Source organism: Terrapene carolina, unplaced genomic scaffold (assembly GCF_002925995.2).
Source record: "Terrapene carolina triunguis isolate 2854851 unplaced genomic scaffold, T_m_triunguis-2.0 Scaffold113, whole genome shotgun sequence".
Taxonomy (NCBI): domain Eukaryota; kingdom Metazoa; phylum Chordata; order Testudines; family Emydidae; genus Terrapene; species Terrapene triunguis.
The window spans coordinates 9,539,134-9,554,404 of record NW_020664464.1 but is presented as its reverse complement, the minus strand read 5'-3'; the positions used below and the strand labels follow the sequence as shown (position 1 = coordinate 9,554,404).

The 15,271-nt window shown below is 38.3% G+C and overlaps 1 protein-coding gene across 2 annotated transcripts in view; it reads left to right on the top strand.

Annotated features, from left to right (window-relative positions):
- VPS13A (vacuolar protein sorting 13 homolog A) overlaps positions 1-15,271 on the top strand; it is a 273,789-nt gene that overhangs the window by 185,216 nt on the left and 73,302 nt on the right. For both annotated transcript variants that reach the window (XM_026652410.2, XM_026652411.2), the window contains exons 49-52: positions 188-292; positions 389-535; positions 11,726-11,854; positions 13,483-13,616. In XM_026652410.2, the coding sequence (XP_026508195.1) occupies positions 188-292; positions 389-535; positions 11,726-11,854; positions 13,483-13,616 (515 nt within the window). The remainder of the gene's footprint in view (positions 1-187; positions 293-388; positions 536-11,725; positions 11,855-13,482; positions 13,617-15,271) is intronic.

The following is a 15,271-nucleotide window of genomic DNA, read 5'->3' as shown; positions in this document are numbered from 1 at the left end:
GTGTGTGTGTGTGTGTGTGTGTGTGTGTGTGTGTGTGTGTGTGTGTGTGTGTTTATAAGAAATGATGGTAGAAAGAAGATGAGGATAACAGAGGGGATCAGAAGACATGGTTGTTTGTCGATTTGGCTATTTTAAATGTTTTCCATTAATTTTCATACTCTAACAACAATGAATTTTCTTTTTACAGGTGCAGCTTATGGTGACTGACAGTGAACTGTCTGACCAGTTTTCTCTTGATACTGTTGGTAGTCATGGTTCTGTTAAATGTAAGAGTCACAAAAAGGAGTACCATGTGAGTATAATGTGTGTCTATCAAACTTCTATATGTTAGGAAATATAAAAAATGATGTGAGGCTAACAAATTTTAAACAATTTCCTTCATTCACAGGTTGGTGTCACCATAGATAACAGCAGTTTTAACATTACAAGAATCGTAACTTTCACCCCCTTTTTTATGGTCGCAAACAGAAGCAAATATACTTTAGAAGTAGCTGAAGAAGGCAAGGAAAAATGGATTCCTATCACTTTTCAGCAGGTAAATTTTTAAAAATCAAACCCTAAATATTTGAATTGTACACAATTTCTTGAGTTTCTCAGGAAATTTTCAGTTTTCATTTCTCACACAAAGATTGTCTTAATATTTTACATGCGATTCTGTTTGGTTATCCAGAAATCTGAGGGGCTGATTCTGGTACCCTTATTTCCACTGAAGAGTACCTTACTCTAAACTAAATTGTAGCCTACCTTGCATGGCAGTGCAAGATTGGTAGGAGGCTTAAGGCACTTCCTACTCGCATCACAGGTAGCAGCACTTGAGGAGAAGCAGGCTCCACAGAATTGCTACATTCTTCTCCTGTCCCCCACAGAGGTGGGTAGGGAGTAGGTGCAGCTTTTTTTCTGTTCCTCCCATAGTATGTGGTGGTATAGTTGTGCTGACATGTTGGGCAGTGTGCAGTTTACTCCCTTTGCAAAGCAGCAGAAGAACTGGGGTCACGTTTTCTTATGGATTGCTCTAGGGCCAACATAACAATGTATTGCCCCTAGCACATGGCAGATAATAGAGTGATAATGTAGCCTCTGTGAGTAGTCCTACTAATTTCAAAGGATTGCTTGCAGATTAAGGTTTTACTTAAATAAGAGCATCAGAATCTGGCTATAAATGAATTGAAACCATATCTTACTGTTCTACTTTTAATAGTCGCTATTGTTAAATGTAGAGTTTATACTTAATGATTATGGAAGAAAAAATACAATTGACTATAAAATTGTTAAATCACCATTCCTCATAAACAACATAGGAAATGCCACACTGGATCAAGCTGGAGGTCCATCTTTTTAAGTAACCTTTCCCTGGCAGTGGCCAGAACCAGATGCCTCAAAGGGAAGTTGCTCAAAAGGGAAAAAAATTCCTGACTTCCATCAATTAAAGATTGGCTTTTGCCTTGAAGTCTGAGGGTGTAAATCCTGTCTAATTTAACAGTTCGTTTTTCTTATTATCCGTACAAATGTCCTTTTATTAATACTAAGCTCTTCCATTAGTGACATCTAGTGACAATAAGTTACATGGAAAAAATTGGGTTTGTTTAGTCTGGAAAAGAGAAGACTGAGAGGGGACATAACAGTTTTCAAGTATGTAAAAGGTTGTTACAAGGAGGAGGAAGAAAAATTGTTTTTCTTAACCTCTGAGGATAGGACAAGAAGTAATGGGCTTAAATTGCAGCAAGGGAGGTTTAGGTTGGACATTAGGAAAAACTTCCTAACTGTCAGGGTTGTTAAGCACTGGAATAAATTGCCTAGGGAGGTTGTGGAATCTCCATTATTGGAGATTTTTAACAGCCAGTTAGACAAACACTTGTGAGGGATGGTCTAGGTAATACTTAGCCCTGCCATGAGTGCAGGGGACTGAACTAGATGACCTCTCGAGGTCCCTTTCAGTTCTATGATTGTGTAAAAGAGATTTTCTATTAGTTTTAAATTTGCTGCCTTTCATTTAATTGAATGTCCCCTTGTTGCTGTCATGAGAGAATAAATAGGTTTATTTACCTTTTTGTGTTTCTTCATAATTCATTATTCTGTATATTATTATTTTGTATACGTGTGTAATATATCCTCTCTTATTCACATCTCCCTAAACTCAACAGTCCGTCTTTTCAGATGAGGGGTTCTCAAACTGGGGGTCATGATGGGGGGGTTGCAAGCTGTCAGCCTCCACTCCCAAACCCAGCTTCACCTCCAGCACTTATAATAGTGTTAAATATTTTAAAAGAGTGTTTTTAATTGATAAGGGGGATCACATTCAGAGGCTAGCTCTGTTGAAAACAGTCACCAATACAAAAGTTTCAAGGCTTTTATCATTTTCACCATGTCTGTTTCTTTTTGAGAAAAAGAAACTAGAACTGAACACAGTGTGCCAAGTGTAAAGGCATACCATTGATTGATTTAAATGATATAAATGATCTGGAGAAAGGGGTAAACAGGGAGGTGGCAAAGTTTGCAGATGATACTAAACTGCTCAAGAAAGTTAAGACCGAAGCAGACTGTAAAGAACTTCAAGAAGATCTCACAAAACTAAGTGATAGGGCAACAAAATGGCAAATGAAATTTAATGTGGATAAATGTAAAGTAATGCACATTGGAAAAAACCCCAACTATACATACAATATGATGAGGGCAAATTTAGCTACAACAAATCCGGAAAGAGATCGTGGATAGTTCTCTGAAGACGTCCACGCAGTGTGCAGTGGCAGTCAAAAAAGCAAACAGGATGTTAGGAATCATTAAAAAAGGGATAGAGAATAAGACAGAGAATATCTTATTGCCCTTATACAAATCCATGGTACGCCCGCATCTTGAATACTGTGTACAGATGTGGTCTCCTCATCTCAAAAAAGATGTACTGGCAGTAGAAAGGGTTCAGAGAAGGGCAATTAAAATGATTAGGGGTTTGAAATGGGTCCCCTATGAGGAGAGATTAAAGAGGCTAGGACTTGTCAGCTTGGAAAAGAGGAGACTAAAGGGGGATATGATAGAGGTATATAAAATCATGAGTGGTGTGGAGAAAGTGAATAAGGAAAAGTTATTTACTTGTTCCCATAATATAAGAACTAGGGGCCACCAAATGAAATTAATGGGCAGCAGGTTTAAAACAAATAAAAGGAAGTTCTTCTTCACACCGTGCACAGTCAACCTGTGGAACTCCTTGCCTAAGGAGGTTGTGAAGGCTAGGACTATAACAGGGTTTAAAGGAAAACTAGATAAATTTATGGAGGTTAAGTCCATTAATGGCTATTAGCCAGGATGGGTAAGGAATGGTGTCCCTAGCCTCTGTTTGTCAGAGGGTGGAGATGGATGGCAGGAGAGAGATCACTTGATCATTGCCTGTTAGGTTCACTCCCTCTCTGGCACTTGGTATTGGCCACTGTCAGTAGACAGGATACTGGGCTAGATGGACCTTTGGTCTGACCCAGTGTGGCCGTTCTTATGTTATGTTCTTAATGGCACTGTAATACTTTGTGTTCATTTTACATCCCATTCCTTGTGAACGATAATGTTTTGTTTGCTTTTTTTACTGCTACTGCTGAACATTGAGAAGAGATTTTTTTGAGTTAATAATGCCTACATCTCTTTCCTGAGTAGTTACAGTTACTTTCATCTGCCATTGTTCTAGCCATTCACCCAACTTTCTCAAGTCTTTCTGAAGTTCCTCAAAGTCTCTAGTTTTGATTAAGCTAAATGATTTTGTACATCTGAAAATTTTGCCACCTCATTGATCATCCCTTGTAACAGAACATTAATAAATATATTTAATGACACCAATCTTAGGGAACCTTTGAGCACTCTATTTTGCCATATTGAAAATTGACTGTTTATTCTGACTCCATGTTTTCTCTTAGCCATTTTCTGATGCATGATTATACTTACCTATTCTTGCCCAATGTCTACCTTGTTGCCAATTTAAGGGACCATGTCAAAGACACTTTCAAAGTCCAAATAAAGTGTGCCAACTGGCTCTCCTTCATAGGCTATTTTGTTGACATGCCACAAAACGCTAAATGATTACAGAAGAACGATTTTCCTTTACTTGATGCTATTACTGGCTTGGCCACATCATATTGTGCTCACCAAGGTGTTTTATAATTGTATTTTTATCAAGAATCAGAGAAACACAGGGCTGGAATGGACTGTGAGTAGTCATCTAGTCAATCGTGAGGCAGGACCAAGTATACCTAGATCCTCCCTTGACAGGTGTTTGTCCAACCTGTTCTTAAAAACTTCTAGTGAACTTCCACAATCTCCCTTGGTAACCTATTCCGTTGCTTAACTCTCCCTATAGTTTGAAAGTTTTTCCTAGTATCTAACCTACCTCTTCCTTGCTGTAAATTAAGCTGATTATTCAGTGCATGTGGACAACAATTGATCACCTTCCGCTATATAACAGCTTTTAATATATTTGAAGACGATTATCAGGTCCTCTCTGTCATCTTTTCTCAAAACTAAATATACCCAGTTTTTTTAATCTTTCCTCATAACTCATGTTATCTAAACTTTTTATCGTTTTTGTTGCTCTCCTTTGGACTCTCCCCAGTTGGTCCACATCTTTCTTAAGATGTGGCACCCAAAACTGGGCACAATACTCCAACTGAAGCCTCACCAATGCTGAGTAGAGTAGGATAATTATGTCCCATGTCTTACATACAGCACTCCTGTTAATACATCCCAAAATATTAGCCTTTTTCACTACTGCATCACATTGGTGTCTCATATACAATTTGTGATTGACTCTATATCCCCTAGATTCTTTTCTGCAGTACTATGTCTAACCAAAGTGTAGTACTTTGCACTTGTTTTTATTTAATTTCATCTGGTTGATTTCAGACCAATTCGCCAATTTATCAAGGTTATTTTGAATTCTAATTCTGTGCTCCAAAGTGCTTACTACCCCTCCCAGCTTGGTGTCATTCACAAATGTTATAAGCATATTCTCCACTCCATCATCCAAGTCATTAATGAAAACATTGAACAGTACTGGACTCATTGGTTTTCCAGATACTAAAGTGAGGCTTTCTAGATCTCAGGATCATTCCTAAGAACATTTTTAAAAACAGATACATTTGTTGCCCTCCCATTCTCCAGTATAGTAACAGATTTTTCACTGAATATCTTCTGTATGTTCCCACTCCTGGGACACTCCGACTGGTGCAGCTTGAACAAAAGCAGTGCCCACTGGAGCTTTCATGTACCTCTCCTGACCCTCCCTTCACTGTTTGTATTTGCATCATTCAGATTTGCATCTAGACATGGAACCGGATTATATCCTTTATCAGAAGGATAGATACTATTCTACACAAGGATTTAGGGACAGGATCTGTATCACCCATGATTTTACCTATCAGATCTAAATATAGGCTTTTGGCTTGATTGGCAAACTCCATCATGGGATCTATACACAGATCCAGGAAGGATTTCAGTCTTTGGATCTGAAAAGCATGGATCTGATTGTACAATGGAGAGAGAGAGAGAGACAGGGGTCCTATGGTTTTGCAGGATGCCTTATCAGACGAGGAAGAGCAAATAGAACAGCCGCAGGAGTGTTGAACCTGGACTCTGGAGACATAATATCTCCAGAAGAAAGTGTTCGGGGTGTCATTAGCTTCATCATTGTCAGAAGATGCTGTATTATACCATGAATTAGACAGAATGGCTAAAATGACAAAACATTTAATATTTTCAGTGTCCATAGAGAAAGATGGTACACCCTATATTTGATATATTAGTGGTGTCTGCAAGACAGAGGGTTACACTTCCTTTATTAGATGGACTTTGTGGTCTGCACCTTCATAAGTGCAGCTGATGTCTGAAAGGGTAGATTAATTATATCAGTTTCCCCAAGAAGACTTATTAATGTTTCACATACATCCATCCCCAAATTCATTGGTGGTGGAAGCTACACTGAAGAGATTCATTCAACACCAGATGACAAGAAAGGGAAGAATATGCCAGGAAGAAGAAATTTCTCCTCTGCTACCGTTGGCATAAGAGTAGCAAATTATCAGGCCATGGTGGCATGCTATCAGTACCATCTATGGGGAAATATGTCAACCTATATAAAGAATCACCCAGATGACCAGAGAAGGTTGGCAAATTCAATGTGGTGGAAGGTCAGAGTGCTGCTAAGTTTGATTTGAGGACAGCTTTTGAGTCTTTGGCTGTTTCGGCTAGGGCTGTGGTTTTGGGCCTATCTTTGACACCATGCCTGGTTAAGATCTGTGAGTCTTCCTCCAGAGACAAGAATGAGATCTGAAGATCTCCTGTTTGAATGGAATGGTTTATTTAGTTAAAAACAGATGAGGTTTTAGGGGAAATGAAGAATATTAAGTTTACAGCCAAATTCTCATGTGTTTTTTAAAAAAATAAGGAGCTCTACATGCCTTTATTTAGGTCCTATAGACAGTACCCTCCATCTTCATCCTATTTTTATCAAAAGAGGAATTATCAATGGAATCCTCATCAGCAACAGCAATAGAAAGAGAAACCTTTTAAGCCCTGAAGTAAAGGGATACTATCGGTTACACCATCTTCTGGAACTCAACCTCAGTCTTTTTTTACATGAGGACATAGGACCTGCAAATCAATCATATCCAGTACCTGCCCTACCCCATTTGGAGACCAACCGTCCCAATTCTACCACCAGTGGCAGTCTATAACATCAGACAGGAGAAACCTAGAAATTATTTTCAACAGATACTTTATCAAATTCAAAACCCTGCCTCCAACGCCTGTGTCTCATCCTTCTCCAGGGACCCATCATGTGAGAGCCTGCTGAGAGTCGAGGTTCTCTCCCTTCTAAAAAGCAGAAGCTATAGAGGAAATGCTGCATATAAGGCAGAGGAAAGGGTTTTTTATTCAAGATACTTCCTTTGTCCCATATTATATATCATAAATGCATTTCATAGAAGATTTCGGTTCTGCATGTTGTCTCTAGCCTTCGTAATTTGCCTCCTTTCTATTCAGAACTGGTTCACCGCTCTCAATCTAAAGGATATGTATTTTCAGACTTCAATAGACCATCCATCAGAAATACCTGCATTTTATTTAAGGAAGGACCACTTCCACTACAAGTTCCTTCCCTTTTGTCTTTCTGCTGTATCAAGTGTTTTCAAACAATGTCCTTCCATAGTGGCTACATATCTGAGAAAGCAAGGGATTTTCATCTCTCCTTATCTAGACAATTGGCTAGTCACAGCATCGTCAAGAAAGTAGTTGTTATTGGATATAACACAGATTTGCTAATATAGATCCTTATACAGCACCTATTCAGTATATTTTAGAGTATTTGCTACATCTTCAAATGTCTAGTCTCTAGCTGTCTTTTGTTCGGGTCCATTTCTTCGTAGTTTCAATACACCTTGTTCCTATGGATAATAAATCTATGTATGTTCATTATATGGTTAAAAGATTTCTAAAAGGACTTAATTTATATCTACCAGTTAGAGATCCTGTATCATCTTGGGATCTAAATATAGTACTTGCGCATCTCATGCAACACCCTTTTGAACCTATGGGGGAATGTACATTTTTCCATTTATCCATTAAAACAGCTTCTATAATAGCTATTACTTCAGCAAGGAGAAAAAGTGAACTTCAAGAATTGATGGCTGAGCCACCATTTACTGCCTTTCATAAGGACAAACTATTGCTATGTCCCCACTCTAGGTTTTTACTTATGGTGATTCCTGAGTTTCATATAAATCAAGCAAGTAATTTACTGGTATTATTTTCTAAACTTCTTAGTCATGTAAGGAAGGCTAGACTGCACACTCTGGATGTTAAAAGAGCTTTAGATTACTATTTGGACAGAAATATACATTTTAGACAAATTCCCAACCTGTTCATCTCTTACACAGATGGCTCAAACTATCACTACTCAAATTTTATCTAGATGGGTTAAGCGTTGTATACAAGAAGTATATGTCAGCATTTGTTCTGCACCAGAAAGGGGTTTTAGCACATTCTGCTAAAGTGAAAGTAGCCTTTATGACTTTTACTAAAAACCTGTAGGAAGTTGCAGGATAGCTATGTGAAGCCCCATTCATACTTTTACTAAACACTATGTTCTAGACTTGGTGTCTAGCTGAGACGCAGGGTTTGGTGAAGCAATTTTCGAGTCCTTATTCAATTGCGACTCCATGGCCCACCTTACAAGGATTAGTATACTCCTAAGCAATCTATTCCATGAGTAGGAATATGCAGAGGACACACAGAAAGGAAATGAAGGTTTCTCACCTAAGTTCTCCAAGCTGGACTGCATATGCATATCCTCTCCATCCTTCCCATCTTCCTTGGGGTCATACTTAACAAAGGACCTGGGGTCACAGGGGAAGGAACTGAGGCAGCCGGAACATAATGCCCCCCTTTGTGTCCTCGTCCTCCAAATATTCACAAACACTGAGAGGAGCGGCATGTGAGTGTTGCATGAGATGCAACACTAATTAAGGTTCTGTTCAAGTTGCACTGGCGGAAGCATCCCAAGCGTGGGAGTATGCAGAATCCATGTAGAAGAACCCTAGTCACAGGTACGTAAGCTTCAATTTTAATGAAGAATGTCAAAATTTGTAGCAGCTCAGCCACTTCATTCTCAATCCAAACGTCTTGGGTATTTACTACCTAGTCCTGAGCTCACTTGTTGCTCTCTGACTTATCTGTTTGTGCCAGCTCCTCCTTTTTTGACACCTTTGCTCTGACAGTGCCCCGTTTTCTTTGTCACAGCCTGGCCCAGTCCCCCTCTAGATGGTCACCAGTCTGTAAGTGGACCCAATCTCTGGACTCCACATGCTTCTAGCTCTGGGTTTCTAGAGTGTATTCACAGGCACAGACTTCTTGTCTGAACCCGTCTTTGGGATGTGGGACTCTGCAGTCCAGTTGCTCGAGTCAATTAAACCAGTGTCTTTGACTTCCTGAGCCCCCAGTTGCTTACACATGCTCCCAAAGTGTTTCCCACCTAGTTGTGGGCACTCTGGCTTCTAATTTTAACTCCTTCAGAGACAACGTGGCAGGCAAGCAAGGAACATAGGTTTAACAAAGGAATTTCTTAACCATCACTTTATTCTTAAAAAGCACGGGAGTTAGAGATACTTGTAAAATAACAAAAGTCCTGAGACATTCTCCCTCTCCACCACAGTCAGAACTCACCCCTTTATTGATTCTGAGGTTTTTCAGCATTTCTTCTTAAATGTGGTGATGAATGGCCTCCCGTCTCTCAGAAGTTACCCCCTCTTAAATAGTCTCTCTCCCTTTCATCGTGTGCTCAGGCTGAGAAGCTGCAGATCCACTAGCCATGCTGGTGCCCCTGGGTAGAAAATCCAGTGTCCTGCTGGGATTAGGCCAGCAGTTGAAACACAATCCAAGTTGATGGCTCCACATTGCTCTATGATGGAATGGATGAATTCAGTACATCACAATGGCAAGGTTAGACATGCCTTCAGAACATAGTAGAAAATGGAGTTCCTTGTATAAAATGAAGATTACAGTTTGACACAGTCATATCTCACACTGTCACATTTATTACTGTGTAAAGATTTTTGGCATAAGCATGACCTCAGCATGCTCTGTGGCTAAGTCTAGTGCAAAAAAAAAAAAATTGGCTAGTTTTTCTCCAAGTCTTCCTTATCCTTAATTGCCACCATTACTCCATTTTGCAATTTTCCTGCTTCTGATATATGAAACAACTGTCTATCAACTTCTTTGTTTTGGGCTATTTAATCTTCAGATTTCCTCTTAGCTTTCCTAATTTCCATTTTATAGTTTACCTTTCCATCTTTACATTTTACCTTTCATAGTTTATTTCTTTTTGTTTGCTTCATGAGAATGAATTTCCATTGTCTGTAGCGTACCTTTTTCACTTGAATAACGTAGTCAGTCTTGTTAACTAATTTATTTTCTTGTCTTCCTGCTTCCTGGGGTCTGAGAATCTATGGGAGAGGGAACTTGATGGCCTGGTAAGTTAGTGAACTAGCCCTTCACTGTTGCAAATTTTGAGTTCAGATTGTTGTACGGTCATACAAAATTGAGTATGCTAGTCTCATCCTAATACTACAGTTCATATTATTTTCCTTTGGAGAGGCACATTACTGAGCTATCCGATGTTGCAGGTATGTATTTAAAGAGGAAGAGTTTTCTGGACAAGTTTGTTTAATATCTGTCCAAACAATCCCTGGCTCTTGTTTAGTGTCTCCTTCCATAAGAACTAAACACACCGTACATTTTAAAGGTATGCTTTTTAAAAGTCTAAATGTGCACGGGACTCGAGACCTCACTACTATTCCCAGTGACCTTCTGTAAGATCCCGGTCAAGTCATTATATCTTTCAGTGCCTCTCTTTCCCCTCTCCCTCCTTGCCTGTATTTTCTATTTGAAAATAAGCTCTTTGTCTCTTCTTATGTGATTGTAGACTCTAGTACAATGGGGCTATGATCTTGGTTGAGGCATTTATGTACTACTGAAATATAAATAATAATAATAATAATAATGAAGTCAACTTCAAAAAATGACCAAAAAAATTTCAGTTGACTGTTTGACAGTGAAAGAAAGGAATTAATTACACTAGTAACAAAACATGCTGTGCTTACTTAAGGAAAAGGCAAGTCTAATTTTAATTGGCCTTATAAAACACAATATAAAATTGAAAAATGTTAAAGACAATGGGTGAGACATTGCTAATAAAGAGCAATGTGCAGGGTTGGATTTAATTACACAGTCCTTCAACAGGAAAGGTAAGTATAAAAATTCACTAACATGCTGATACCTGACTTAATTTGCTTATTTAGAGATTTGAACATATAATAGGTTTTACCACTATACTAACGTGAGATTTTTGTCATTGAATGTCACCGTTGAAGCTGATAAATAATTCATAATTTTTGGTAAAAAAGATACCGAAGTTCTTAAATTAGAATATGTCTTTTGCACGCTGATAAGGCATAACCAGTCAGTCAGATGTCACACCTGTGCACCAGCTTTCAAGAATATATAGCTGGGACCTCCTCAGCAATGAGGAGAAAAAAATACCTGCTTCCATACATGTTAAATGGATTAAACAGGAAATTGGTGGTTAAAAGCCAGAGCCTTCTTAATATACTCTAAATTTTAATTCTGTTTTCCATTACAGGTGCTGTTCTCTTTTTAAATGCTATATGCGTTGGCCTCCATTCCTTTTTTACCATTAGTTCTTCACCCCTCCTTCTTTCCACTCCCTTGCTCTAGCATAAATGTTCTGGGTTCCTCTCAGTTTATCCTTTTTAGATTAGGTAACTGTTTAGAAAATCCTAACAGAGCTCCCTATTCATTTTATAGCAGTTAAGATGAAAGTGTTTTTAAAAATCAATATTTTTTTTATTGCTGCCGAGCACAGTAGGGGGTTGAGACTACATCCTATCATGTCAACCGATATTGTCTCATTGTTTCCTTATACTCCCCCATTGGTCTGTCCATATCCATCTGCTGTCTCTTGTCTGGTACTTGCATTGTAAACTCTTTGGGGCAGGGACTGCCTTTTGCCCTGTGCTTCTACAGCATCTAACACGATGGGGTCTTGGCCCTTGACTGGTGCTCCTTGATGCTGTAATATAAATTATAGTAATAAGAAGAAAAGTGCCATTTGAGGGCTGCAGAGCAGTTTTCCATTATGATTTCTATTTATTTGAATATAAAATTTATTATTTTATTCTAGTGCATTCCCTTTTGGCCTGAAAATGATTCAAATAAATTGCTGATTAGAGTTGAAAACTCCAACATTCCCCCCAAGGTGATCTGTTTTAATAAGCAAGAAAACTGTACATTGCTGTATTTGGACAATAAGGTAAGTGATTTTTTTTTAGTAATTATAGAAGACAACATAAATCTATACTCTACCTCCTCCCATACGAAACTCTTCTCCCATTCCAAAAGCAATGGGGTATTCCATATATATATATAAAATCTTCATATATTCTATAAAAAAATGAACCTGTCAAAATTGAAATGTTGGCTATTTTGAATATTGACTGGGCTTCGTGCCTATTTCATTTGCATTAGTTTTACACTGGTAGAGTTGTATTGACGTCAGTGGAGTTACTCCTGGTTTATAAATGAAATCCTATTTAAATGAAATCAGAATCAGGCCTATTGTATTTGCTGCTAGCATTTATTCCTTTAATTATCTCTCATGTTAAAGTTTTTACTTACTTACTGAAAACAGGTAGGTAATACTCTACATTTTATAAGTCTGCATTTTTGCAATTTGCCAGTTCATTTTTGGCCCAGGTGTGAGTGACTTTGTAATCTTGATGTCAGGTGAAGGTGGAGGAAGAAGGATTGTAAGCTAGATACTCAGTTGATGTAAAAGGCATAGAGCGCCATTTAAGTCAGTGGAGCAGCGCTCATATATCTGAGCTGAAAATCTAGACCACAGTGTACAGTACATTGTTAGGATCCTGTAAAATGAACTATAACTTTTACCACTTTGTTTACTGTATCTGAATGGAAAAGTCATAGAACTTAGGGGTTGCTGCAGGACTGCTACCTGTACTACAGTTAATGATTAAAAGTGGGTTTGATTCTTCTTATTGAACATTTATTTGAAGAACTTTTTTCACATACAGCTAAAATTTTTAAACTCAGTACAGTGTCTTTAGGAAACATGAATACAGTTAGAGATAAGTGAAAATAAAGGCCCATATGCTTCTAAATATAATTTCCCATATTAAAAGTGATCTTTTGGGGACAGGCTACATTTCAGTTTAGCACTGGCTTATGTCAATTGAAAATATATAGAATGTTAGAAGTAGCCAGTTTATAACAGCAGTTGTAGTCAGTTGCCCTATTTGTAGATCTATCCATTGCTTTTTCATTTTGTATGTGGGGGGACATTGCTGATTGTTATGGTGGCTTTTTAAACTTTATGTATTTCTGAACTTCCTACAGTGCATGTTTTATTATCTTGAGGTTGCACAACGTCGTCAAATGAAATTAAGCATCACAAGAGCTGTGTTCACAGGCTTAAGGATATATGTTTAATACCACTGGTTAGTTTGGTAGAGTCTATCTTATCTCTGCCTAAACAGATTGTTATAGGGTGGAGTTCTCCAGCTTTGTGGGAGAGAAGGTTAGGCACAGCCTTAACAAAAGCATATTGTTGAGGTCAGAATGTGCAAACTCGTCAAACATGCCCTGGAATTTAAATGATCCAGGAAAGGATTGCTCTGCCAGCAAATAACTTAATTATTTGAGGGTGTAGGATGCCTGTGTAGTCTTGGAACACTAAATGCAGCCTCTCTTTCCTGACTTTCCATATATGGTCAGGAAAATATAATAAAAGTATATTAAAATAGATGCTTGTGGTTTAGCTTATGGGGTTAAACTTTTTTATATTGTAAAAAGTAAATGGTATTTTATACATTAAAAGGTTTATCACACCACTGATACTTACTCTTATTTCCTATCTAATAGCTTGGTGGCATTATAGTGGATGTTAACCTGACCGAACATTCTACAGTAATTACTTTATCAGATTACCATGATGGTGCAGCTCCATTCCTGTTAATTAACCATACCAAGGAAGAGATGATTGAGTATGGGCAGAGGTACGTATGCAATGTTGTTATAAAACTCTCCATAGCATGTAGGCGCAGACTGTATATATAAACTTGCATGTGTATATATGCTTATGGTGTATGGGTTACAGGGTCACATACATGTGCGTGTGCACATATATAATTGTGTGTGTGAGAGCAAGAACGTGCAATTCGTACACTGTATGCATATATACACATGCAAGTTTTCTATAGTTCTGCATACTGTCTCTCAAAGAGCTGTGAAAAATGAGATTAAAAAAACCAAAATATTCAGCATGTTTCATGAGGTGGAGATGTACTCGAGGTGTGCAACATAGATGATATTCTGTTTTTGGATGGGATGGATTGTTAATGAAGCAGTGTTGTGTTGTCCATGAGGCATGGGGCTACAAGAAGAAAAAAAGATGGTGGTGTGGATAGGACACTTACCTGCAACCAAGGAGAACTGGGTTCTATCCCTGGCTTTACACAGACTTGCCACATGATGCTGGGCAAGTCACTAAAACCAAATTGTCACACACAGCCACTCATTCATGTATCTCATTTTCTGGGTGCACAACTTGCAACATGTTGGGCCTGATATTCGTAGGCAGTGAGCACTCACACCTCTAACGGAAGTCAGTAGGGCTGTGGATACTCAGCACCTCTGCAGAATGGCACCTTTTGATGTTTCAGTGGAGGCCCTCAAAATTAATGGACTGTTTTGAAAATTGTAGTTTGCTGTTTGGAGGTGTGCAGTTCAGAGAGAGATTCATAGATTCATAGATTCTAGGACTGGAAGGGACCTCGAGAGGTCATCGAGTCCAGTCCCCTGCCCGCATGGCAGGACCAATGCCCGCATGGCAGGACCAAAGGATAGCTGTTAGTTGGACCCAGTGGCTATAGGCAAAAACTATGTGAATCCTGCTTCTTTTTGTTTGTTTATATTTTTGTTGCTTGTTGAATGAAGTTGTGGCATTTGAACATCATATTATTTCTGGCTTGTTGAGGTGCCTTTCAGGAATCCCCCATGCAATTTTAAAGCTATAGTAGATAAAGTTCTTCACCCAAGAAACAAACAAAACAGTATATTATAGTGGGGGGACACCAGTTCCTGATAGTATTACAACATACTGCACCAGACCCCCCCCATCCTTGTCAAGGCTGAATAGATCTGTAAAGATCGTACGTTTTTGCAGATACCCATAATACTGAGACACCACAGACTAAACCTTCATGCCTCAGCCAGCAAATTCTGTGGTAGAGTATGCTCCAGGTAGTTGCTTCTATAAATACATTGTTCTTCTCTAGAAATGTTTGTGTGATAGACAGTACTCAACCTAGATTTCCTTTATGATTTCTAAGCTCTGCTTTCTGCCTCCTTGTTACTTATTTGTCATTAGTAACCAATAAGTGGAGATACTCTGAAACAGAATGGAAATTTTACTAACAATTAATATCAAGTAGATTTCATACTATTTTTGGAATTTGAATAAAATAGATATACAGGTTGACCAAACACAAATGAGATTTTAAAAGGAAACAAATATAGGCTATGGATAAGATTTACTAATACTTGTATGAGAAGTTCATTTATGTTGTTAATAAAATGTTTTTTAAAATTATAATTCCACTAAGCTGAACTATCCCACACTTTGTAAAATTATAAACACGTAATACTGATT